The following is a 27,385-nucleotide window of genomic DNA, read 5'->3' as shown; positions in this document are numbered from 1 at the left end:
AAAGCAAACACAAAATTAGCCTAAAAACAATTTGCAGACTATTTAAAACCTTGGGAAAATTAAAAGGGCTTCATCTGGTGCTGAAATGACACACCAGGCAAGTTTTCCTGGGGAAAGCATGCTGCAGTTAAGGTGCCACCACTAAGTAGGCCTTTACCGCTGTAGTTACCCACCACACCTCAGTTGACTATCTTGGTATACATGCAGACAAATGTGAAAACAAGCAGTGTTAAAGTATCCTGGAACCAAGCTTTTGGAAATCAAAACCAGCACTTATGCTTTCCAGGTATAATGTATTATAGCCTAATTGCAGTTTCCAAAGAGTCTTCAAAGGGAGCCCAATATGTTATAGCACATAAATCTGTTATTAGCAGGTAATCAAGTTACTAGGGCATGGATTGCTGAGGTCAGGGTATCTCTGTCCATGTAAGCGGCTACAATAGAGGTGTCCTGATATTATCGTTCCAAACTGTGCCACAGGGGCAGTGTGTGCCTCCAAAAACACAGATGGGTCAAGGAGCACCCCAGACTCTAGCTTGTTTCTTTGAGGGAGTGAAGCCCAATCTATTGAAGTATTACTAGTATTAGTAAAATATTACTCACCCAGGCAGTTTTCTACATTTCTAAATAGAGATGAGTGTCATCTGTATTTGAAGTCACCTCAAAACATGTTGGGAGACATGGCAGAACAGTGCAAGGTCCCATAGCAATAGATGGCAATAAGTGGAACTGTACCTCTCTAGCACCATCTTCTTTCCAAACTCTGACCCATCCAGCCTGTCCAGGACATCAAAAGCCAATGCAAAGTTCAGGAGAATCAACAGGATTATTGCATAGTACGCCACTCTTTAAATATTTTAATTTAAATTGCTTTTTAGCTTTGGAAAGATAAGACAGGATATGGTTTCACTGTTGGAAGTTTGTGATTAACAATGTTCTCTTCTGTCTTAATTGCTTAATTAATTTTCACACTTGCACTATTCTATTGCACAGAAGCTAAACACAATTGATCAGTTATTTTGGATTATTTTAGCGGAGGAAACCACAAATTGAAACCTTGTTGATTCCCTAAGGGTGACTTCTTTGACAGATGAACCAGCTGCTTGTCCTGAAAAGCTGTACTATTATGCTTTGTGGCATTTATATTGGCTGAGATTTTTTCTTCATCTGGTACAGCTCATCTGCCGTTAAAGAGTTAAATAGCTGGCAAAAATAAGCATGTTTCGCAACTAATGCTTGTTTTGGGAAAAGCACATGTGTCTCTTGTAGCGAAGTGCTTTCAAAATAAAACCGTATTTTTGTTGCTGATACAGTAATTAATATTGTGGCAGAAGTCAGTGTGGTTTGTTCTTTTGTTGTCGTCTTGTGGCGTTTAGTTCTGTTTATTTAGTCCACGGAATGCTCAACACTGGATAACCCACCAGCTTTCATTTAAAGTGACATTTCTAACTGTACCTGAAATAATTAAACTACAGTATTGGCGGTTGGAGAGAAAATGTGAAGTATTCCCGTGGCGTGACACTGCGCATTTGAGCACTGGAAATTTATAAGATTGGTCCAAACATATAAATATTAAAGCAGTAACATTTCGTTTTCTATTTTGGGCTCGTGGTTTTTCAACGCTTGGGGTGCATTCTGAGCTTCAGGTAGGCAGCGGGCGTCAGGAAGCGTTTCTGTTTCTCATGGCAGCGCAGAATCTGAGGCGCTTCTTTAGGCCCGGACCTTTCAACCTCGACATTCCCTCAAGGTGCCTACTCTACAGTAAGATGGCGCTGCTGTTATGACCCGCCAAGCAAAGTGGCGACGGAATACGACGTAATGCAAATCGAATAACGGCTTTCCTCATAGGATTCTTCGCTTCTCGATCGTTAGGGGAGGGGGGGCTTCCCTTGACGCATGCGCGCCGTTACTTCCCTTCCTTGTTTTGGAGACGGCGACCCCATCTTCCCGGAGCACGTGTACGAGGGAGGGGCGGAGAAATCTCACTTCGAGACGTCACCGAGGTGCGCGGCGCCCGAGTGAATCGCCCCCTCCGACCCGTCCGCGCTCGCGCTCCACTTCGACGCATGCGCCGTGCCTCGATTATCCGTGTGCGCGGGGTGTCGGAGGGGGTGGGGAATGTGCCGGAGGAGTTTGAAATGGCCCCTGTGAGTCCCTGTTCGGCCCGCGCCAGGTAAAGGGTCGTCGGGGTTGAGGCGCGTCAAAGGCGCCGAGGCCGGGTTGGCCGTTTCAGAAGTGACGAGGTTTCCGACAGCGGCCCTTGGGCGGGCTGGGCAATGCGAGAGAGGGAGGCTCTTCTCTCGGGCGGCAGGCAGGCCTCTGCCCCTCATTGTTGTTGCGGGAGAGGAGGAGGAGGCGCGTCTTCCGCTCTGCTTTCTCCTCAGGCCCCTGTCCCTCCACCTGAGGAGGAGGAAGAGCGAGCGAGCTGGCTGGCAGTTTCGCCCTCAAAGGCCTCTTGTCTGTGTCCCCGCCCGCCCTCCGTCCACCTCTTCTCAACCCCCACCCCGCGTGCCTCGCATGCATGGGGAGCGCGAGAGCCACGAAATAGTTACTTCTTTGTTTCCCTCCGTGAATTTCCTCCACTCGCATTCTCTCGTTCCTCATTCGTAGGCCTTGTTTGTGTCGCCCCCCCCCCCGTATCCCATTAAATACAATATTGTATATCTTCCATCCTGCCGGTGAGGTTTTCTTTGCAAGTGGTTCACGCAGGACAACTGGACGTGTGATTGCTAAGAAGCGAGTCGGACTGAGCTCAGTTAAGCTGGCTGTCAGGTGCTCGCGACCTCGGTCTGCCTACGTGCAGGTTTCTAGTGGACATTGCTTTTTCTCTCTCCCGCGCTAACTTCTCGGGAAACTTCCGTTTTCAAGAGATTGCTTTTCATCTTTATTCTCCGAATACATATTGCTTTGGAATGCAGTCTCCGTTTCTGTCTCAGGCTAAGTGTTTCAGTATACCTGGTATTTCCCCCTGCTCTTTCGCGCAGCAGCTCCAGTCGTTGGACTTCCTTAGGTTCACAATCGCTGATATTTACAGTGTAAAGACCTGTTCTTTAACTGCGGTGCCATTTTAAAGTCTGCAAGTCAGTTAAACTTCTGTGAACAAAGCGATAGCGCTGCTCTTGGTAAGGTGCCATATTATGTTGCAGATGCATCCACACCTTGAAAGATGAGCTTCTAGAAGTCTTGGTTACAGCTGCGTATTGAACTTTTGTCACAAACCAGGTTTCTTTATGCATTTACTTAGAACATCCAGGTGTTTATTTGCCTGTGACTTTTGTGCAATCCTCCCCAACCAAAGGTTAGTTTAATAATTGTACTATTGTTAATTTACTTTAAGATGTTATTTGCCACATCACGCATTGAAAACCAGTCCGTCTAATCTGGAATAGACTTGCATTAAAATATTTTAAGTGTAGGGGTGGCTTTCATAAAGTTATTTATTTTGATAGGTCACAGTTGTAGAAGACTAAAACAGCAAAAGAATTTTGTCGCTCGCCATGGCTCAGTTTGGAGGACAGAAGAACCCCCCTTGGGCTACCCAGTTTACAGCCACTGCAGTATCTCAGCCAGGTCAGCGTTTATATTTCTTTTTAACCAGTAACTTCTGCCTTAGCTTCAATCTGACATTCTGCAAGGTTTCATACTTTTTGTCAGAGGAAACCAAAATAAAATGAATAGTTCAAAAGGTTTTAATTGATAAATTGGATTGATTAAAATGCTTTTTCCAGCCAACAAGGTGATCCTGTTTAATTAGCAGAACTACTTTTTAAAAAAATATTTTTTAATAAGTTCGTTAAAAATGCATTCCATCAAACACCTTAAATGAATAATTTATTCTGATGTGACAGATGAGGAATGCTCCTTCTAAGATTTTGCCACACACATATGCATTATCATAAAGATGGTGTGCTTTTTTCTTTAGTAGTATTTATTTTTCATATGCCTATATATGTGGATTTAATAATTTTATCTAGATGACATCCCTAAAACTCAGCAATTCTTAAATGTAGCATTGTGTTTATATGAAAAGGGCAAGAAATTTGCTTTGAATACATCATGTATTAACATATTGGTGCCCCTGTTATACAGAGACTGGATTTAGCTTGAATAGTAAGTAGCATATTTTGTTAGTTGTTGAGCCAACTATGCTTTGCAGTATACCACATTCAAGCAATTTATTAAAACAGGAATGCTACATTTCTTCAGAAGCATGGTTTTCTTCCTTGTTCCTATGGTGGTTTTTTGCTGCTTCAAAGGGAAGAACCTGATAATTTTTACAGACTTGGGCCTTCAGCTGGTATTTTTCCAACTCTGTTTTCAAAGTTTCTGTAAATGTTAAGAGTTTGGAGCATGAAGTTCAAGGCTAAGAATGCTTAGCTGAACACATCAGAGTTGGTCTAATATATGGTCACTTACAAATGATACGCTGCTTTCTGTTGGTACCCTTAGGTAAGATGGAAATAAAATTGAATGAGATCTAAATTACAGAAGCTTGAAGGACCAGTAAAATTTGAGAATGAGCAGTTTTAACTGTGAGGCCTGAAATGAAATGAAATTGTTAATTGCATAATTATTTCTGGGCTTTCCCCTCTAAGCATGTGCAGCTTCTCTTCCATGATCATGATGAGGCCTAGATGCTGATACTAAGCCCAATTAATATACCATGTTATTTACCATGTTATAGTTTCTCTTCTTCCCTCCCCTGCTGCATCTATCAGCTGACAATAGTAGGTGCTTGCATACTCTTATGGTGCATCAGTTTTCAGCTCCATTTTTATTCTACATATATTTTGTAACAATTGTTTGAATAAATGCAGAATGATTTATATCATATACTGTTTTGTTAATTGTTAAGTAGCACATTATATCTTTAAATGGTTAAGTTACAGTTTGATACATCAGCCAGTATTGCATTTATTTTCCTCAAAATGTTTCTTCCATGGCTTCAAAAGATCCAGAATTCATCTATATTTAGCATCAGATCATTAAGTCTGCAATGTGGTTTGAAAATGGTGTGTGATCTGGCACACCAAGAAGTCTTGGCATAAAGCATACTCCATCCTTAATTTCCTATAACTGAATATACCTATTAGTTTTAAGGCTAGGTTTTTATTATTGCTCTCAGTTTTATGTTCCAAGTGAAGAGTTGCTGAAGACTCCGTTGCTTTGGATCTATCCTGCCAACTGTGTGTGTTCAGCCACATGTAGTAAACATGAGCTATAATATTCTTTGGCTCTAAACTAAAGTAAAGTTGAACCTTTTCTGCATTTGAACAGGAGCTCCTATATAAAAAGTGCATGTGCTGTATATTGGGGTGCAAGGAAGAGCCATTTCCCCACAAGCTCTGACTTACAGGAGGAAATCCTTAGTGCTGTTAAACCACATGTTTGACCATGATAAGACTGTACTACCCACCCACCCCAAACTAAGATGTCCTAATGCTTAAATCCTACATTTTCAGCTGCTCTTGGTGTTCAGCAACCATCCTTACTTGGAGCATCTCCTACAATATATACACAACAAACTGCATTAGCAGCAGCAGGCCTCAGTACTCAGACACCAACAAACTATCAACTCAGTCAAACAGCTGCTTTACAACAGCAAGCTGCAGCCGCAGCAGCCGCATTACAGCAGGTAAATGGAACTGCATCTGCTGACTCCTATTTTTGTGCAGCCAGTGAGTGGCAACTTCAGTAAAACAAGCCGAGGTTCAGATAAACTTTATAATCTGCTTTGAGATTTTTATTTGTGAAATGACTTTACTATTGTTTAGATAGTGAATGTTATATAGTTTTTATGTAGTCTGTCGTGTCTAGGGCTTTCTTGTAGTCATTACACTTGAGCCTCTGTTTGGTGTTCTCAAAATATCACATACCCTCAGAAATAGGGAAATCTGTTTAGTAGGGACAAATGTTATTTGTTAGTGTCTTTCTCTAACAATGGGTACCCAAGAAGACGTTGGAAAAGCTAATAAAACACTAAATCACAATTCTGTAAACTAGAGTAAAAAGTAGTGATGCGTCAAATTTTAATGCATAAAACATTTTTGGAGAAAGGTAGGTTTTCAAGGGATTTGGCAAGTACCTAAACACATTCACATACGCCTTAGTGGCTTTCCCTAGTTCTTAAGTATGTTCATGGTTATTATTATTATTTGTTAGTCGCTTTATACAAAACTCTCAAACATGAAATGCTGCTGCTATAGCATAATTTCGTTCCTCACAGTATGATCTTCACTATAGCAACATGATTGGATTTGGCTACGTGATGATGTCACTGAAAGTACCACAGCCCTCACATTGCTTTTATTCTTGAGGAAAAGAAGAAACATTTGCCTGTTGCAAAAGCAATTAGTCTGATGTTCCCAGCCAAACGATGCTGGTGATTTCTTGATGCATAGTACTGGCAAGCAATGACTTGTGTCCTGATCCAGTTCTATTTATATATTAAATTTGTACTCCACCTTTCATAGTTATGTGTGACCAGTTGCAACAGAATATAGATGAGATGAGAATGTGCATCATATTGATAATGTAGTGTAGATCAACTGCAGCTGTATGCAGATGTTGTCCTTGCCACTGTTTTCAATGGGATATATTTCCAAATTTGTGGACATTCTTTTATAACTAGCAAACTGCAACTAGATTTGAGTGAAAGAGTGTTGGCCTAATTCACCTTCACATATTTGCAAAATGATGTGAAAAATGGCAGAAAAGTAGGGGGCACTCTTCACAGGGGGTGAAAAGGTTCATGCAGGGCTCCTTTTGCTTGCCACTAGTAAAATCATTACAGCATATCTGTCCCCTGTGGTTTAACACAAATTAGGTCAAACTAGTATGTGTTGATGAACTAGAATATTTATTCTGCAGCTGGCATAACTGGGTGTTGTGATCTTGCGAAGCTCCTGTTCATTTCATTAAGGCTTGCTTATGGATATTTCATAGCAGATTGTACTCGGCATATGTTTAAATACTGTTTTGTTCAGCTGATGAAATAATAGAAATGCAAGTATCATATTTTTTGTCTTAAACTTTATTTCTGCAGTTTGGTTTTGCCATATATTTCTCTGAGATTGTAGTATACAGAAATATCTTTTTGGAGTACTGTCTAGTTATCAATTCTGATTCTGTTTTTCAGCAATATTCACAACCACAGCAGACCCTCTATAGTGTACAACAGCAGGTTTGTTCACCTCTTTGTGTGCATATTGTCAGTCTCTTATTTGCTCTGTCTGAATTGGTCCATAGACTTCCAGTTCTGGATGATAGCCCAAAAATGTATTTCAGTTTTATGTCGTTAAATACAGAAATGATTGAAATGTTCACATTAAATGACATGTAAAACCGTTTGTCCCCCAATATACCTCCCTACTTAACGTAGCCTCACTTTAACATATCCTCCAACACTCATAACGTGGTGGGGGATTCAACAATGAAGTCTTATATTCCTCCCCCCAGTGTCACATCAGACTGAGCAATTTCGATATATGCTAACAAATTGTAAGACCATGTACCTTTTTAAAAACTCTCTCTCTCTCTCTCTCTCTCTCTCTCTCTCCAGTGTATGTTCCCCACCCAAATAGCTACCTTCTCATGGTGGGTTGTATTCAACACTGCTGTTCTGCTAGCACAGCAGACTTCTGCTTGCTCAATGGAACTTTCCCCTCAACCTCAGAATCTGCTCCAGAGGGTTGGAAGACAATTCAGAGCAGATTCTGAGGACATGTGGGGAGAGGAAGAGGAAGGGAAAGTCTCACTGTGTGAGCAGATCTCTGCAAATGCAGTGTGATATGCAACCCTGTGTGTGCAAATTGCTGTGCCCTTATATTTGAATCTCTACAGAACCGTAGTGACTAAGGAATCTTGGAAACTGTTTTTCTGCTGTGATGAAACTGATCTATATTGTTGTCAAAAAAAGCTTCATTTGCTGGGTTCTTTGAGAAGAGTAATGAAGAGACAGAAGTTGGTCTGAGTATGGCAATGAGAGAAGTGGATGTACCCAAACTCTCATATATTGTCCTGGATACTAAGAAGGGGGAGGATTGGTCTTGCCTTGTCCTTTGTATCACATCTTCCCCCTGAACCTCAGCCACTGGGGCAATTCACAATGGGCCACAAAATAGAGGCACATTATAATCTAGAATTTGTGGATGGGATAACTATATTGGTAGTGTTGGAAAATGTGCTTTCAAGGACTCATCTTTGGACAATAGACACCTGCTGTTGATACATGGCGATCTTGCCCTGCCACTGCCATTTTTAGTCTTGATTCATCCCGTATTACATAAAAGGGAAAATCCCAAACTCCAGCCACTGTTCTGTGTGGTTTTATGGAGTTGTGGAGCCACTGCTGTATCCACAGCCCTACCATTCCAGGGCAAAAGTTGTGGGGTAGGGTGATAGCTGCAGGAGCCTGAACTTGACGCAGTGATGCCATCACACAACGGTAATGATATCTGCTCAGGATCCAACATACCCTGGGCCAGCTCAGCCCACCCCACCTCCAGAATACTCCATTTTGGAACCTTCGGCTGGCTCCTGCTGGTGGGGGTCATGCTAGTAAAAGGTAAAGCTACCCCTAACCGCTAGGTCCAGTCGCGGACGACTCTCGGGTTGTGCACTCATCTTGCTCTATAGGCCGAGGGAGCTGGCCTTAGTCCGCAGGCAGCTTCCGGGTCATGTGGCCAGCATGACTAAGCCGCTTCTGGTGAACCAGAGCAGCGCACGGAAACGCCGTTCCTTCCATACACCCATTCTGGCAGCAAAGTGATGCTTCTGTCCTCCTGGTGGTGGCAGCTGATGGAAGACCAGTATTGCTGAGCAGAGGGACACCACTTAATTCATCCCCTCTGAGCCTAGCACAAGGGGAGTTTGGACTACTCTGCAAGAGAGGAAAGCTAAGTGTTGGCCAAAACTACATAAAGAGCAGCTATTGTATGGATAAATAATATGCTAGAATGCAGGTATAGGCAATCATGAAAACATTTTGCAGCTGTTTCTCAAAGCTAAATATGGCTAAAGAGGAAGCTGGACTTGCACAAAGCACTATAACTAATTCATGGTCTTGTATTTTTTAAGTTGCAGCAACCTCAACAAACTCTTCTAACCCAGGTTAGTTTTATTAAAGCCTTCATCACTGTATAATAAATTTGCCTGTGCACTTGTCAGCTCTGCTTTTTTTTAAAGTTTTAAACAATAATGGTACCTTTATTACGTCTCATGTAATACAGACAACTGGTAGTTCAGTCCAATGTGTTCTTTATCCCTTTGATTACCTCCCCTTCCCAAACCAAAATATAAGTGCCCTTGTAGTTCTACTGTTATAGAGAGATATTAATTTCATGTCATTAGAAGGGGTATTTCTAATGCATATTTTCTCTTAGACTTCTGTTGATGCTTTTAAGTTTTTAGATATTTACACCAATGGTTAAGACTAGAAACTTAGGCTGCCATTCTGTGCACACACTTACTAGGAAGTAATCTCTATTGAATATGATGAAATTTACTTCTAAGTAAACCTGCATAGGATTGTGCTGTAAGTAGTATACAGATATTTGAAGAGACTTTTCTTAGGACAGGAAAGTAATTATTTTATGTTCATAAAAAGTAGTGGACAAAAGGTACATACAGTCCCGGCCCCGGCAAGGCAGCCTATATTGCACTTGAAAATTCTGAAACATTTTGCAGCAATGTAAGATATTCATTCATATTTTTGTCTGTGTGCTAGTCTTTCAGAAAACATTTTAAACATATGTTTCAATGTGCATAACCACTTTAGGGAGATCAAAATATAGCATAGGAAAGAATAGGTTGCCGAAAAGATCATCGACACAAATTAAATAATAGAAGCAAAATTCAAAATCTGGAAATGTTCTTGGGAAACATCGAATATGTAGCAACTGAAAAACAATCTCTGCTTCCAGATCATGGTTGGTGCTAGTCTGAATGCATTTCTGTGTTCTGATGTTCATTTACAGTTTTCATGTTTGAGGTTATTTTTATAGAAATACAAATAAGCCTACAGTTTGAGGAAATGATTTGGAAGAAATGGCTACCATAATAAGCAGGTGGGGTTTTGATATATTGGTTGAACCAGCTTGTGCAACTGCAGTTTGATAGGAGAAAAATCAAGGTTTACCTGTTTTTTTTCTCCCCCAATGTAAGAAGGCATAGTTTTTTGCACTTCGTACAATGCAACTTTAGTTCAAAATAATTTTTCAGAGTGTGTGGCCTTTGACACCTGAGACATGTTTTCAGAACCCACCCTATTCCTATGGATGTAATTTAAAAAATACATTTTAAATATTGAATTTTAAATTGTTGGGACCTGATGGTGAAGAATGGGTAATAAATTGAATAAATACAAATTGTTATTATCATTATTTCAGCTATACTATTTAGAAGATTGTCAATGCTTACATAATTTCATGTTTAATTTTGCACGCAGCCAGCTGTGGCACTGCCAACAAGCCTTAGCCTGTCTACTCCTCAGCCAGCAGCACAGATAACTGTTTCTTATCCAGCACCTCGGTCAAGTCAGCAGCAGAGCCAGCCACAGAAGCAGCGTGTCTTCACTGGAGTAGTTACCAAGCTGCATGACACGTTTGGTTTTGTGGATGAAGATGTATTCTTCCAGCTCAGGTAACTTAATTCTACCATACGTGCACAAGTGGTGATACTAATAAAATGCATGAGAAATAATATAGAGAAATAAGTTTATCGAGAATTATGGTAGCGTGATGTCTAATCATGCGACTCTTTTCATTTTGCAGTGCTGTGAAAGGGAAGAGTCCTCAAGTAGGAGACAGAGTTTTGGTAGAAGCAACATATAACCCTAATATGCCTTTCAAATGGAATGCGCAGAGAATTCAGACTCTACCAAATCAGGTATATCCAGCCACTCAGTCTGACTCTTGTTGGCGCCTTTAGTGTAAAGCTGATTCACAAGTTGTTCCCTTTTTCCTCCTCATTAGAACCAGACTCAAACCCAGCCTTTACTCAAGACTCCTCCACCTGTACTTCAGCCTATTGCACAGCAGACTGCTTTCAGTGTGCAGCCACAGCCGCAGCCACAGTCGCTGTTACAGGCACAGATATCAGCGGCTTCTATTACACCTTTGCTTCAGACACAACCACAGCCTTTGTTACAACAGCCACAGCAGAAAGGTATTTCTTCAGAACTTGACATATATTGGATGTTTTCTTTTCCAAAAAAAAATGTAGAAGAATATAACTGACTGAATAGTATCAAGGCTATATGGTCTTCAGTTTACCTTGTAAGCTGTAGTGCAATAGAGATACTGCATTTTGAAGTCAGAACAAACCATGATTTGTTGTGATGGGAACTTCAGGCTTACATATTCCCACACACGCAGGGTATAGACGTTAAAGCTTCCAATTGCTGTTTGTAACCACAATTTCCAATTTTATCCCAGCATGGAAAACTGCTTATACAAACCATGGTTATTTAACCAAGTTCAATTCTCATTTAACTAGCTATGATATGTATAAACCACACATTCCCATATTCAGATGAAATGGGAAACTGCCTTGTTGCAAACTGCAACAGGAAGCCTTGTGTGCAAAAGGTGGGAATGTAGCTCATAAACCTGACATTCACTATAGCACATTCTCATAATGTTATGATTGGAATGTAGAACCCAGCCACACATTTTGTAATCCAGGTTCTCTGTGGATATGCTATTTGTTTATAACCATGGTCTAAACTTTGTGTTGCCTGTTAGTATCCGTAATATATATGCATTTTAACATCAGCTGTAGAATACCATGCTTCATCCTTCTAAAGAATAAAAATGAGCCCCTCCACGGGCCTCCATTAAGAACCTCTAAAAAACCTCTAAATAAACCTCTAAAAAACGTTGTAGCACTAGAATTCTTAATCACTTTGCGGTTACTTCTTGCATAAAATAGGTTGGCAGCAGGGCTGGTAAATTGACTAGTTCTGTGGTTTCTGAAGAGGTAAATAAAAAAGATGGGTGTCATTGATATGGAGCCTTAACCTTCAAGAGAACCTGTTTAGTGTCTACATAGAAACTGTTGATGTTTTGGACTTTACTTGAGCAATCTGAACTCAGGAGAAGTTACCTTGTTTGGTTTGGTTTTAAATCTGCTTTGCCCTCATGTTCTTTCTTAGGCCTCCTTCTGCTCTGTGGACTTTGTATATGCTTGCACTATTTCTGAGGTTCATCCTGTTGTGTGACATCTGGCACAATTGCATGCTGTTATATGCTCTGGTAGACATTTTCTTGAGTACTGTTGCTCAGTTTTCTTTCCTACAGCTTGAGTCTAATCTAGACCTCTTTTCCTTTGCTGCAGAGAACTGTGGATTGCCCAGTTGATGAGAGTAACCGCTATCTGTTGTACATGTTGTAGTTTATGGCATTGCCGTCTCACAGTGCTTAATGAGGCAATCATTGAGGAGTTATAGCAACAGAAATGATAAATTGTTGATGATTTGAGGGCCAGTTCAGACTACTTGGCAATTATTTGTGACCCTTTCCCCCCATCTTGTGTGTTCTTGTGAACAACTGTCATGCTTGAGGGCAAGCTGCATGTCTCTGAATGCTTACTGATTAGCAGTGACTCTCCAGCATGTAGTCACTGCCTGATTACGTGCACTGGCTTCCCTATCAGATATTGAGAAGTGTTAAGCAGGGGGGATGTGATGAACAAACAGCCTCAAAGTGAGGACTGGTCTTCAGAATAAACAGCAAGAGCAGTATTTTGTTGAAATGGACACTGATTTACACCCCACATTGCTGGAAACTGAATGGTTGAGTCAAAATCTTCCAGCATGTTAATATTTTCTGAGTAATGTAGGTTTAAAGCATTCAATCAATATAATGTTCTCTTGAACCATTTTGTTCAGAGTTGTGTCCCTCCCCTTGAATTCTGTTAAAGTGAAACTAGCTGCAGTATGATGAGGCTTGCATTGAGGAAGAAAAATTCATCATCTTGCCTTTATAATTTGAAGAGTTAAATGAATGCATCCCATTGGATTAAATATGAGAAACCTTATGTTGCTTATACCTATTGTTATTAGCTGATTGTTGGATTGCTGCCACATTCATTTCTGCAAAACAAATGAGCAAATGTTCTATGCTATTAAAAAAGCATGAAAACGGATAGTCCAACAAATAAGCTACATTTTTTTGTTATAATTTGCTTACTGATATGAAATTCTTAAGAACTTGTGGGATTTTCCCCCCCTCCTAGCTGGTTTGCTGCAGCCCCCTGTTCGAATAGTTTCACAGCCTCAGCCAGCACGGAGATTAGATCCACCACCCAGATTTTCGGGGCGAAATGACAGAGGAGACCCCATGGCTAACAGAAAAGATGACAGAAGGTGTGATACAAAAATTCCTCTCAATTTTCTGTACATATTACAGACAGCAAATAATTTAAGTATTTGAAGTTTGAATGTAAGTACTGTTCAGTTTTGTTAATGATGATTTGAGAATGGAAGTTCTGTATGTTTTGATGTTTGTTGCTGTTGGTTCTAGAGTTATAGGCATGTGAGATCTGCGTTCATAATGGTAGACGCTAAAACAAGACATTTGTATTTCACACATGGTTAAGTCGTGAAAGGGAGCGTGAGAGACGTAGGTCACGGGAAAGATCACCCCAGAGAAAACGCTCTAGAGAAAGATCACCTCGGCGAGAGAGGGAACGATCACCCCGAAGACCCCGACGTGTTGTACCCCGTTACACGGTCCAGTTTTCCAAGTTCTCATTAGACTGGTATGTTATCTTGGTGTCAAATTTGCTATTTCATATTTTTCTGTGGAAGGTCTCTTACTGCCATAAAATAAGGATGCATTAAATAAACCCAAGAAATTGAAACATAGCTTCATTTTTGTTGACTTTAAAGTTACTTAATGTAACTCAGTTTTACTTGAATGTTGTTCTTTCTCCACCCACCTCCATCCACTGTAGACAGAATATTTTGTGCAAATTAAGATGTGCTTTTTAAACTTTCAGCTGCACAATGACCCTCTTTGTATTACACATTTTTACAAGCGTGTGGGGTGGCTGTGGACATTGTACAGGAATTTTGGAGCCAGATATGTTGCAAAGTGGAGAGCTGAAACAGTTTACCTGGCAATAAAGCATTAGCTAATATGTAAGATGTTGCAAGTTGGGTGCAGAATTCAGTGCTTTCAGAATCTCAACTTTAATTTGAAAGAACGTGTTTCTAACTCTTAAAGGGGTGAACAAAGGCTTGAAAATGTGAAGGGAATGCAGTATTTTCATGACTTGTATAGGCTATAGAATTTTGAGAACTCTATGGTACCGTATTATATGATACATTAAGGGTATACACCTTAATAGTGTACTTTCAGATTATCATGATAAAGCAGGGAGTTTCTGCCCAACCTGTCTGTACCTCGGCTAAAGCCTGATCATGGCTGGACTGTAGAGATTTCCATTTACTCTGACAGTTGCCTAACCGTTCAACAGCTTCTGGAGAAGCAACTTACCCTAAAAACAAAAAATGGTGTTGGTTGGGTTTATTTGTTTGTTTGTTGACTGATTAAAACATTTTTTTTATATTTCTGATACTTGATAAAAGTTTAATGGCTATGACAAAAAGTACCTTAGCTTCCACAAAGGGCTGAATCAAACTTTTGTGAGTCTTGATTTTTGTTTCAAAATTTGCATGTTCTGTTTCAGAGAACGTTTCAACAAGCAAATTTTTTTAAAAAAATAATTACCCAAAATAAAGTTACTGTATTTTTCTTCCAAGATGTGGACACTAATGGCTCTGAGCTGCTTTTCAGTAATGTCAAAAGTAGAAGCAAAACTATAAAAAGTGTTTAAGCTCAGTTCTCATTCTGCATCTTGCTACAAATTTGCTTTTAAGCCCCAGCTCTTTTTATTGTTGTAAAATATATTTTCTTACTGCTTAAAGCCTTAGCTGTGATATGATGGAACTGAGACGGCGATATCAGAACTTGTACATCCCAAGTGACTTCTTTGATGCTCAGTTTACATGGGTGGATGCATTTCCTATGTCAAGACCATTTCAGCTAGGAAACTACTGCAATTTCTATGTAATGCATAGAGAGGTAGATCCTTTGGATAAGAACACTTCTGTACTGGATCCACCAGATGCCGATCATCTTTACAGTGCAAAGGTATGTCTAACAACCTAAATCATTCCTGCTTGCATAGAAATGTTTGGAAATGCTTCTCTGAAGGGATTCCCATTGTCTTCTGTGCATAGGTTTTCAGTGATGTTACCTTTGTTGCAAATCTTGACTGAACAGTAAGCTCAGTTGGACCAGATTCGGTTTCAACTATTTTTTTCCGGAGTGGGTGACATCTTCCCAGGGATTCTTTAGTTGGGCCCTTGATTCATGTTGTGTGTGCATAAAATCTTGGCAAGATTGCAATGAACTGTATGTGGCAATTCAAGAAGCTTTGGATTTGCAGGCTACTTGCTAATTTACACAAGTCTTATTTTGTGCTTTGGACATGTTAGATGCTGTTAGGAATTTAAAATCAAGTGATGATTTCATTGATATTTTTGGATATTTAACCCTAGTTAAATAACCCTAGTCCTATTGAGTTTAGCAGTTAAGTGTAAGATACCAAGCTTTGAATCATAGCTTCATTACGTTGTCTTGTCTTTTTTTTTTTTTTTGTCATATTACTTTAACAGGTGATGCTCATGGCCAGTCCTAGCATGGAAGATCTCTATCACAAATCATGTGCTCTTGCTGAAGATCCACAAGAGCTCCGGGATGGTTTTCAACATCCTGCTAGACTCATAAAGGTAAAAATATGCGTTTCTAGCAAACAAACATGAACTTAAAAATTTTGCTGGAAAATTGATGCAAGTACAAGCTTTCCACATAGTTTTCTTTATGTTGGGGACATAGAATTCCTATATGGACACAAATAATTACTTTTGAAATGTGTTTTATATATTATTCTTACAGGAGGCCCCCTGTAGTCCCCCATCCAAATTATTAACATGGTTTGCATGTTTTTTGCTTTCAGCACTGCTGAAGCATGTGGTCTTCCAAACCATTCACAGGACTAGTTTCATTTTTTAAAATGGACTTAGATCTGTTGCATTGGAGAAAGCCCTTTCCTTGTGCGTGAGCAGGAGGAGAGAAGGTTGTTGCCAATTCCCCCTGCTCCCAAACTGCTCTGGATCTTCCGTGAGACTTTGTTCACACAACAGAATCTTTAGATCCAAGCTAGTAAGGTGTTTTTTGCGTCTTGAAAGCAAATAACATCACCTTGAGAGAAATGGGAGGGGGGTTTCCCATAGACACCGTGAAACCATCAGTATAATCCTATGCATATTTACTGTGAAGCAAGTTCTCCTTTTCTCCCTTGGAACCTACTTCCAAGAAAATACCTTCTTATGTTTCTGGCTAAAATACTTTTAAACTCTCAATGTTATGTCAGTGAACAATTCTATAAGCCCCTGATTTTACAGTACAGAATATTATTTTAATCTGTTGTTTAAAGCATTTTTCTATGATGACAAACTGTTCGGAAGTCTTGCAGAATGAATGAGTAATGATGTTTAAACCTATTCCATTACTGAAATGCAATGTGGAAAAACAAAACTGAACTCATTCTTGAGCAAGACTTAGGCTGCAAAACTGTATTCCCTTACCTGGGATTATGCCCATGGTAGTCATGTATAGAATTGTGCTGTCATTCTTGCAGATTAGGGATAACTGCTTGTGATGGCGTGTAAACTGACAAACAGGTATGTGTAATTTTAATGGGTTGTATCCAATGCAGAGTGGACTTCATCACTCTTCAGGGTTTTGGGAGACTGTAGGGCAGGCTTCCTTAACTTCGGCCCTCCAGATGTTTTGAGACTACAGTTCCCATCATCCCTGACCGCTGGTCCTTCTAGCTAGGGATCATGGGAGTTGTAGGCCAAAAACATCTGGAGGGCCGAGGTTGAGGAAGCCTGCTGTAGGGCATTCAGAAGAAGAAAGTAGAGTCCAGTTGAACAATCGGAAATCATTGCAGCATAGGATTCTACCCTTTTTTTGCATTTTGGATAATCTTTTTTTTTCTTGGAAGTGCTAAGTAGCCTTTTCTTCTCTAGTTTTTAGTGGGTATGAAAGGTAAAGATGAAGCCATGGCTATTGGTGGACACTGGTCTCCCTCACTGGATGGACCTGAGCCGGAGAAGGACCCATCTGTGCTGATTAAAACTGCCATCCGTTGTTGCAGGGCACTAACAGGGATTGATTTAAGTGTATGCACACAATGGTAAGTACTACATTCTTAAAAACATTTTGATGAAATAGCAGCATGCTTAAAATCCTCGTGGAAATGATTTGGGCAAAATCAACCACTTCTTTATCAGCAGCTGGTAGTAGCTGTGCAAGCAAACTACTCAAAGTGATATCCTAGTTGACAACGCAAATGTGATTTTGGTGCCAAAAGGTTTGAAGAACAATGAACTTTAAATAATGTGTTTGTATTTGTTGTTTGAACTTTGCAATGCTTGTATGTTAAAATATTCTTTCATTTCACGCATAGCTGGAGGAGATCGCCAAGGAAACTTCATTTCATTATTCTCGTGTTTATAAATAATTAGATGTTTGGGGCAGCCATATTTTCTCTTGGTCGATTTACTACTTGTGTTAATCAGCTGTCGATCGCTTTGTGAATGAGCACCTTCCAACAATAAATACAAAAAAAAAGAGTTCATCTTTTATCTTTTATTTCCTCCCAAGTCAGATGAAATGGCACATTTTAGTGCCAAGTGCAAAAACAATTGCCTTCAGCTTTTTTAAATTTATTCCCTAGCAGATGTCTTATAATGCATTGTACACAAGTTTTTCAAAGAGAACATATGGCTTTCATATTTTTTTTCTTTAGAAAAAATTCAGGTTGTCGCAGCAAAGTTGCTTTACTTGATGTGCTACAGTGATCTAGGCTCTGTAAAATGTATTGTAGAATTTTTTTTCCAACATGCTTCTTCCCTTGCAACAGGTACCGTTTTGCAGAGATTCGCTACCATCGCCCTGAGGAGACCCACAAGGGGCGTACGGTTCCAGCTCATGTGGAGACAGTGGTTTTATTTTTCCCGGATGTTTGGCATTGCCTTCCCACCCGCTCAGAGTGGGAAACCCTCTCCCGAGGATACAAGCAGCAGCTGGTCGAGAAGCTTCAGGGTGAACGCAAGGAGGCTGATGGAGAACAGGCACTGAACGCTAATCCCTTTTTCTATTTCTGCTTCTCACAGGCGCAGGAACACAGGCACAAAATGCACACCACATGCTACACCGCAAACATACCTAGGAGGAACATAATTGGTAACAATGACTGGTAAACCAGCTTTCAGCAGTGTAGAACTTACTTGTGTTTAATTACAGCTAGTGTACCAACTTAAGTGTATACTGATGCAACAAGTGGAATTTAAGCTGTGCACTCCATGCACAAATCTTTGTAATCTTAGAACTAGTTGCTGGAATCTGGGACCAGTTATTGAGTTAAGATTTCAGTTTTAAAAGTTGTGTTAAGCATTTTGCCGTTCTACCAAAAAAACAAAAAACTTTTATTTTTTCTCCCATGTGTTAGCCTTTTAAAAAATAATATTAATAATGGTACTTTGAAATAGGCAAGACATTGAAATAACATAGCCTAAAAGAATCTTATCTGGCTGATTGGCAACTTGGTAAATGTAAAAAGGTCTAACAAAATGAGGAGTATTTTGGGTGGTTTGAAAATTGGGGGATATCATACACTGTGTGGTTGGTGGTGACCAGCAGTGTCTGTGTGTCCCCGGTGATCTTTGTGTTGTTGTTCTTTATCACCCTTTTGTGTTTCACAGAGATGGCTCTTATTGGCTGATGAGAGAGGCACTGTTATAAACTAGTAGAATGTGTGTATGTGGCTTTGTTGAAATGGTAACTTTAGGAGAAGACTGTCTGATGAAACAGTTGTGGCCTTGCCCAGGTCAGCTGCAGAATTAAGAAAGAATCATATTCACTTTGAAGCTTTCTGAAGGATGATGACTTTATTTCATTTTTTAGGATGAAGAGGAGAAGGATGATGGGGAAGCAAAAGAGATTTCTACTCCTACTCATTGGTCCAAACTTGACCCAAAGGCAATGAAGGTAACCATAGCTGAAGACTTCAGTATTACATTACATTACAAAGTCTAGTAAATATTGCAGTATTGTTTCTTTTCTGAAGGTAGTACAGTTATTGAGAATTTCTGTTGCTTTGATCTTTTTAAATGAGTGACATCTATTAAAATCACTGATACAAATCACTGGGGAAAATCTATCATGAATTTTTAAAAAATGAAGCTTTGTGACTTTTGCCAAGTTTTGCTTGCCTTATATTTCAGTAATTTGAGATGTGCTTGTCTCTGAATAGGTTTGATTATATAAATACTAAATTGTGAATTGAATGCTCACTGTAATATTTATCAACTAGGTTAATGACTTACGCAAAGAATTAGAAAGCCGAACTCTTAGCTCAAAGGGCTTGAAATCCCAGCTGATAGCCCGACTAACAAAGCAACTCAAAGTGGAAGAGCAGAAGGAAGAACAGAAAGAATTGGAGAAGTCTGAAAAGGAAGATGAAGAGGAGGAAGAGAGGAAGTCTGAAGATGACAAAGAGGTAGAAGTCTAGTGGATTTACTTAGGTAGAAAATGTTCATTAGTAAACGTTTAGTTCATTATTAAGCTGAACTTCAGGTGTGTTTGTGTGTGATAGGAAGATCTTCATAATAAGAGTAAGGACTGATCTTACGCATGCATATTGTAGTTGTTGGGGGCTGCTTTCTCATAACTTACTGCCATACCAATCCAAAAGCTACAGGGTCTTGTCCCCAGTGTTACCTAGCCCCTGAGGAAAGGTGGCAGTAGCATGGGAAGGAGCTTCTAAGCCATTTATGTCTACATCTCTATTTGTATGTGCATCTTCCTTGTTGCAATAAACATTGCTAGTGCTAAGAACACTAAATAACAGGGCTTGTTAAGTTACATTAGAGTTAAATAAATTTCCAGCCACAACGTAGTGCTGGTTAGGCCTTTGCTTCGTAGAGAAGAAATATGCTCTCCTTTTCCTCAAATGCAGGATACATCATCTCTCATCTCCTTAATCTTGGGTGTCTTAGGGTAAGAGAAATTGACCCAAGGATCTTGATCACTGAGTGAAAATTTGAACCTGGGTCTCGCCAGTCACTCCCACACTAGGCTGACTCTCCAGGTTCTGTCATGGAGTGTCCTCGCTAGCATGCATATAACATTCACATAGGGGAAGGGAATCGAAGTGTCCAGTAAACAACTGAGTATGTGGCTCTCCCCACTCCCCCTGCCTTTTCACCCTCCTCAAGAAGTAAATATTTGAAGTTCATACTCTGACGTCTCCACTCCAAATTCCTTTTTTCAAATCTTTAGGAAGAAGAAAGGAAACGCTTAGAGGAAGTGGAACGCCAACGTCGAGAGAGGCGATACATCTTGCCTGATGAGCCAGCAATCATTGTGCATCCTAACTGGGCAGCCAAAAGCGGAAAGTTTGACTGCAGTATTATGTCTCTTAGTGTTCTTCTGGATTACAGGCTGGAGGATAACAAAGAGCATTCTTTTGAGGTCATCTCTTCACCTAACTTTCTCCCCTCACTATTTCTGAATAACTGATTGCGTGATCACCCTTCTGATCACACGACATTGGATACAATTAATTAAGGTTCCCCTGTTCTCTTAAGAGTGCAGCCTCTCTGGCTTCAAGCTTTTGATTTTATGCCCTCATCTTGGTTCTGTGATGAGACAGGGCCAGCTCTATTACTTACGTCAGATTAAGAAAAAAGGACACTGTTTACCAGCAGTACAGCTGTGAAGCCTCCATTCATTTGAATTGGATTTGCACCAAGCTAGACTTCTGTGCTCCTGTTACAGTAAATAAATTATGACAATTATATCCCTCTCTTCTACTGTAGCCTGGCACCATACATGGGGTGGCTTAGTGATCTTCAAGTGGGGCCTACTTTATAAGAAAATTGAACTTTGCCATGGAATTGGGATATAGTTGGGCAACTCCATATTTTGTAACTTCAGCCTGCCTTTCTGTAAAATGAGGATATGGTGAATTTCCTCACTAGAATTTTGTTTAAGCAAAAGAAAAGATTGTAAAACTGCAGAATTTCAAGTGCAAGGTTAATTTTTTATTTCTGCATTCTTTTAACGAACAGGGATTTTGATATGATTGCTTGTATTGAAGTTGAATATTATGTAACTGTTTTCTCAGGTGTTAATCGCTTCTAGCAAAACCAGCAAAAAGTCTTGTGGCATGTTAAAAACTAATTTATTATGGCATGAGTTTGCATGGACCGTAGTCCATTTTTTCAGATGTATAAAGTGTTATCCTGAGTTGTAGGTATATTGAGGGTGGGGCATAGTACACAGTGAGGTAGAAGGAAATGAAATGTACGAAAGTACAAGCAGAGTGTACTGTTAATTACATTTTAACAAGATTATGCGAGTGTACTGTTTGTAATTCTGTTTTGGTGCTTTGTTAATTCTAGTTTGTTGCTTCCTGTGCAGGTTTCATTATTTGCTGAACTTTTCAATGAAATGCTTCAAAGGGATTTTGGTGTCCGAATATACAGATCCCTCTTGTCGCTTCCAGATAAGGAAGATAAAAAAGATAAAAAGAACAAAAAAGATGAGAAGAAAGAGAAAAAGGAAGAACGAGATGATGAAAATGATGACCCAAAGCCTAAAAGAAGAAAATCTGGAGATGAGAGAGAAAGAAAAGATGAGAGGGATGACAGGAAGGTTAGTGGCCATTAGAAGAAAGAACTAATCAGCTGATGGATTAAGAACGGTTTGTGGAGGAAGGGCTTGTTACTACATTTCTTTAATTTTATTTCTCATGCTGGTTAATTTATCAGATCTTGCCTGATAGGAATTCTATAACTGATTTCTTCCCCTTACAAGGAGTCCAAATTGTTACATGAAAAAAATAAATCCTCCCCTACCCCAGACAATGACAACTGGAGCACTGCTTCAGCTTAATAATTTTCTGATTGTTGGTTCACTCTTCAGGGCAAATAGGAAATACAGAAACGTAAGCAATATCATCATTTGTTTTCACGTCCTCTTGCTAGGGGAATGGGATTGAATCCCAGATCTCTGTGATTTGTTTTAGAACCTTTTGCACCAAGGGTGAGATCCAGTGTTTTATGAATGGACTCCCCCTTCCTCTCTTCTGTGTGAACTCCAGAATCTGGGGCTAAGGGTTCTTCTAGAGTGGATTTAGAGATATACAAGGGAGAACAGGGTAGAGGAGAAGAAGGGACATTACACAAGCAGAAACGGATTACCCAGTCGGGCAGACACAGTTGGATATCACCCCCCAATTTGTGTGGTTGAAGGTTTTTTAATTACTGCTGCCAATAGTTGGATTGTGTTAATATTTGTGAACTAATTACAGAGAGAAGATAAGAGGAAGGATGATGCTAAAGATGAAGATGAAATGGAAGATGACAATAACCAGGAAGAATACGATCCAATGGAAGCAGAGGATGCTGAAGATGAAGATGATGGTATATGGGGATGATTACTCTAATTAAAAGGTGGCAGGTGTAGATAAAGGCAAAACTGTAGAGCCCTCGGTTATGTGTGTTGATTTACACTAGTGAATTTGCAGTGAGTAACAGACTGTGTACAATACTTCTGTACCTTTTGATGTGAAAATCCAATTTATAAAACTACAATTATTACTTAAGATTATTGAACCAAAGTGGTCCAGAAGAGAAATAATATCTTTGGCACATGCGTGTTAACAGAACTTCTGCTGTTTCTTTCTATGTTGTAAGATGCCCTTAGCATCACGTGAGCTATGTGCATCTTCATTCTAAGATATGTATAATAGCAGTATAAAGCGCCAATGTAATATGAATATGCTGAAGGTAATGTTTGTTTCCATAGATAGGGATGATGAGGAAATGAACAGACGAGATGACAGAAGAGAGGGAAACCGGCATTGCAAAGAGAGAGCTTCTAAAGATAAGGTATTTAGTGCTGTGAGTTTCTAACTGTGAATCAATGAAGATGCTAGAGAACTGGGAAGGAATAGCCTATCTGCCAAAACTGTCTTCATCAGTCTTTAAGTTCTGTTTCCCGAAGGGTTTGTTTACTGGAGATAGTGTCAAAAACCAATTGAGGTGAAAACTCTCTCCATATTATGTAATATACTAGTAGCTCTGACCTGTAATCAGTGTGGGAACTAACTCCTGGGAACAACTTCTGTCAGATCCTGCTGCTCCTATCTCTTGTCCTCATAAATTGTATAACCATCTATGAAAGTACTTAGTGTTGTAGCGCTTTAGAAAATGTATATATATGCACATGCCTTTAAGGAAGCTGTACTGTACATATTTTCTAATTCTGAAATAACTAATGGATAATAAAAAAGGGGGGAAAGCCTTATTGTTATAAAATGTGTTTTTTAGGAAAGAGACAAAACACAGATGATAACTGTTAACCGCGATCTTCTGATGGCTTTCGTTTATTTTGATCAATGCCATTGTGGATACCTTCTAGAAAAGGATTTGGAAGAGATACTGTACACACTTGGACTGCATCTCTCACGAGCTCAGGTTTGTTGCTAAAGCTGTATGGGAATGAAGAAAAGGGAAGGCCTTGCAGCGCTCAGTCTGCATCACTCTGGGTTTTTTTCCTCTGATTAACTGCAGTATAATAAAGAGAAATAAGACTTGTCCAGTCACTTTTTATACACCTGTATTTTCTTTGCTAGAGAAAAAGAAGGAAACAAGGGGGTATTCATGATGAAAAAAATGATAAATGATTGAAGTCCACATGCATACAGAAGAATTTTGTTGTCAATAATTTACGTAAAATTATTCTCTTGCTGTAAAATATTTCAAGCTTCGAGATTTGATTTTTTTTGGCCTTTTTAAGGTATTGTAAAAATGTATTGCTTATATTATGCATGAGAATCATGCCTTTGTTGAGCAAACCATTAATGTGAATTTGGTCTCCTGTTATCTTAGGTTAAGAAGCTGCTTAATAAGGTGGTGCTTCGTGAATCTTGCTTTTATAGAAAACTGACGGATACTTCTAAAGATGAAGAAAATCAAGAAGAAATTGAAACTCCACAAGAAGAAATGCTAGGTGACACAATTTTGTTAGCTATGAAGACATGTCTACCATTATGTATGGTGAAATATCTTCTACCTGTGTCACTTTAATAGCATGTACTCTTTCTTCAATGTGGTAGGTAGTAAAGGCTGCAGCAGTGAAATTCAGAGAGGGGACCATTTTGAATGAGCAGAAGTCTGTGTGTGCTTGCACACGGCACATTTGGATCCCATCCTGTTTTTTCCATATTTTGCCAACATGACGATCTCAACACTATGGACAATCTGAAAGTTTTTTGAGTGGGAATTTTGCTCCTTATGTTGGGACTGAGGATGTGGGGGAGGGAAACATTTGTTTAACTCTTGGAATATGCGAGTACACTGGAATTCTTGAGAAAACGTGGGACTTTGCTAATTTTCTACTGTAGGAGTCTTGAAACTCACCAGACATGTCTGGTGGTGACGTTGATTTTAATGATATTTCTTAACCCCCTATAGGAAACAGGCTGCTGCTACCATCACCTGCTATTAAACAAGAACCAAGAAGCTCAGAAGAAAACGTTGGCCTCATTGTTTACAATGGAGCTATGGTGGATGTAGGGAGTCTCTTGCAGAAACTAGAGAAGAGTGAAAAAGCCCGAGCTGAGATGGAACAAAAGCTTCAGTCACTAGAAGAAAAGACAGGTGAGAGAGTGAGATTTGAATTATTGCTTCACACATTCAGAAAGGTTTATTATTAAAACAGAAAAATACTTTAAAGCCGAACAATTACAATTCCTATGAATTGGGTGGAGTGTATGAATACTCAGGTCTTCTGGCCTGAATAAAGAGGACACATCTTACCAAATCACATTACTAGCCCTGCTAGGTGATACAGCTGAATAATTAGGTACATGGCATCTTTAACGCTGCTTTTTCTGTAATGATTGAAGGAATATAGAAAAACTGAAAGTAAAAGATTAAGTGTTTTAAAATCTTTTTGGGGGGTTTTCAGATGAAGATGAAAAGACTATATTGAATTTGGAGAATCAGAATAAAGGTCTGTCTGCAGAACTTAAAGAAGTCAAAAAAGATGCTGGCCAGCTACAAGAGAATTTGAAGGCATCAGAAGATACAAATTTGCAGTTTGAGGGGCAGCTGAATAAGACAATCAAAAGTTTGGCTACAGTTATGGATGAAATACACAGCGTTCTTAAGAAGGTAAAGGTTTTTCTAATTCTGGTTGGGATTCAACTAATCTGTTGTGTGGGCAAAGCGAGGCCTGCTTGTGCACCAGACAAACTGCACTTTATTAAACTTTGCCTAACCATGGAGGTGCTGTGGCCTGGAGGGTGTTATGAAGGCCGCACAGAGGCCTGTATTTGGATCCTGGGCCTGAGGTTCCCCATCCCTGTGAAAGAGGTGTATAAGATTAGGCATTGCATGGAGAAACTGGGTTGGGAGAAGTTTTTTCTTCCCCTGTTGTAATATTAGAACTCTTGGGTTCTAATGAAGCCGAATGTTGGAAGATTCAGGACAAACACAAAGAAAGTACTTCACACAGTGCATGGAACTCTCTTCCCCCAATAGGTAGTGATGGCCACCAACTCAGATGACTTTAAATAAGGATTAGAAAAATACATGAAAAATAGAGCTGTTGATGGCTTATGTTCCCCTCCACTATTAAGAGGCAGCATGCCTCCGAATTCCAACTGCTGGGAATCAGAAGCGGAGAGAGTGCTGTTGTACTCAGATCTTGCTTTTAGATTTTCCTTAGGCATCTGGTTGGTCCAGCAGGGCTCTTCATATGTTTATATGATGAATACCCACTTCCATCAAAAAACAAGCCTTAAAGAGACACCGACTGTTTACTTGGAGACCCCACTGTGGTTCTTTAGTCAAGCCACATTGCAAGAGGAACAATATAATCAATATCCTTTGGAGCCAATGGATACTGTCACACATTTGGAAGATAACACCCAAAAGAAATTGAAATATTGCTTCAGTTATATTATTTTCTTGCCAGCCCTGGCTTTGAAAGTGTGTATGTGGGAGGGAGAGGGGAGGGGAGGGTGAGGGAAAGAAGAGGGAGAAAGAGTAGTAGGTTTTGTTTTTGTCTCCTAGCATATTAAAAATGTGCAAATATCTGTGATTTCACATTATGTAAAAGAGTAGTATTTGAAATTGTACTAGTATTTGCAACTATTGAAATCTGGTTTTCCTAGGTATTCAGGTACTCATTTTAAGTGTATAGTGTCATAGTTTGGCACTTCAAGCACAAGACACAAAGATCCATGCTTATTAATCACTAAGTGGCTGATGGCAGGTGATTAAAAAATAGTACCTGCTGTTAGCATGGGAATAATGCTGTATATGAATTTATATGTTACTTAGGGCTTCAGTTGATATAACCCTTCATTAGTGTATTTCCTCCTTTTCTACAGGATATTGTGAAGATTGAAGATCAGAAATCCAAAGAAAATGGAGCAAATGTATGACAAACTTGCTGCTGCTGTGGGGAATATGGTGTCACATAATGTAATATAAATCATGAAACTGGAGTGTATGAAAGTGGTGCATGTTTGATTTGAGTAGTATAAATACCTTAGTCCAAGCAAAGGATGTAAAAAGTTTTATAAATGTGCGAGCCTGCTTCAAAGCATTGCTTGTAATTCATAGCTCTCAATTTATTAGACACTCCTTGAGTGAAAATAATTTTGCATTGCAAATATGTTTTAGGGCAAACTTCGTTATAGTTTGAATGCTAATAAAGTTCATCAATTTAATGGAAAGTAGCAAGTATTTAATTACCAAATGTTTTCCTTTTAAAGTCTAGTGGAGACTTTCCCCCCATTATTTATAGAAATGCCATTCTTAGGTTTTTATTTTAGTCTAATTAGCCTTTTTAAGTTCAGGTATAAATCATAGCATGCTGCTTAATTTTGCAAGTAAAGATTTTTAAAGAAAATTTTGAATTTCTTGTCACAGTTTCTTCCCTTTAAATCAAACCTTCTCACTTCGAAGTTGTTCTTATTACTGTTTTGGTGCCCAGTGATTAAGAAAAATAGTAAGGAACTTAGCAGAATGGTAAATTGGGATTTATATGAAAATACAGATTGGTTTTGTTATACATTTTTTATTATTACTGCGTTAATATACCAAACACTATGAAAATGTACAATTGCATAACTGGCCAGTAGGTGTCACTATAATGCTTTATGGGGTGAGCGTGGGGATTGCTACTACTTTTTTATTGGCTCTCATTAAACTGGTTGTTTATTT

At 39.4% G+C, this 27,385-nt stretch overlaps 1 protein-coding gene and 1 long non-coding RNA gene across 6 annotated transcripts; one reads left to right on the top strand and one right to left on the bottom strand.

Moving 5' to 3' along the window:
- The first annotated feature begins 1,861 nt into the window (after positions 1-1,861).
- On the top strand, positions 1,862-27,385 carry CCAR1 (cell division cycle and apoptosis regulator 1). Of its 5 annotated transcripts, none has more exons than XM_083439806.1 (25): positions 1,862-2,173; positions 3,450-3,570; positions 5,463-5,635; positions 7,139-7,183; positions 9,079-9,111; positions 10,448-10,641; positions 10,773-10,887; positions 10,974-11,166; positions 13,237-13,366; positions 13,600-13,761; positions 14,933-15,158; positions 15,686-15,799; positions 17,105-17,271; positions 18,001-18,211; positions 19,044-19,127; positions 19,453-19,638; positions 20,421-20,612; positions 21,564-21,797; positions 22,456-22,567; positions 22,953-23,035; positions 23,477-23,623; positions 24,038-24,158; positions 24,623-24,808; positions 25,119-25,324; positions 26,548-27,385. In XM_083439806.1, exons 2-25 carry the CDS (start codon positions 3,498-3,500, stop codon positions 26,599-26,601), a joined length of 3,441 nt encoding a protein of 1,146 aa, XP_083295932.1. In that variant the 5' UTR covers positions 1,862-2,173; positions 3,450-3,497; the 3' UTR covers positions 26,602-27,385. The 5 variants fall into 5 exon arrangements, with proteins under 5 accessions (XP_083295932.1, XP_083295933.1, XP_083295935.1 ...); XM_083439807.1 differs by having other exon boundaries at positions 1,878-2,147; XM_083439809.1 differs by having other exon boundaries at positions 1,927-2,173; positions 9,085-9,111.
- Positions 11,211-13,230, bottom strand: LOC310677251. Its single transcript, XR_014511015.1, has 2 exons — positions 11,879-13,230; positions 11,211-11,844 (listed from the first exon to the last, which is right to left on the bottom strand). It is a non-coding gene; the product is annotated as an uncharacterized lncRNA (long non-coding RNA).

This window comes from Podarcis tiliguerta (assembly GCF_965153285.1).
Source record: "Podarcis tiliguerta genome assembly, chromosome: 5".
Taxonomy (NCBI): domain Eukaryota; kingdom Metazoa; phylum Chordata; class Lepidosauria; order Squamata; family Lacertidae; genus Podarcis; species Podarcis tiliguerta.
Note: the sequence above shows the minus strand (reverse complement) of the source record. Positions and strands in the feature narration are given on the sequence as shown.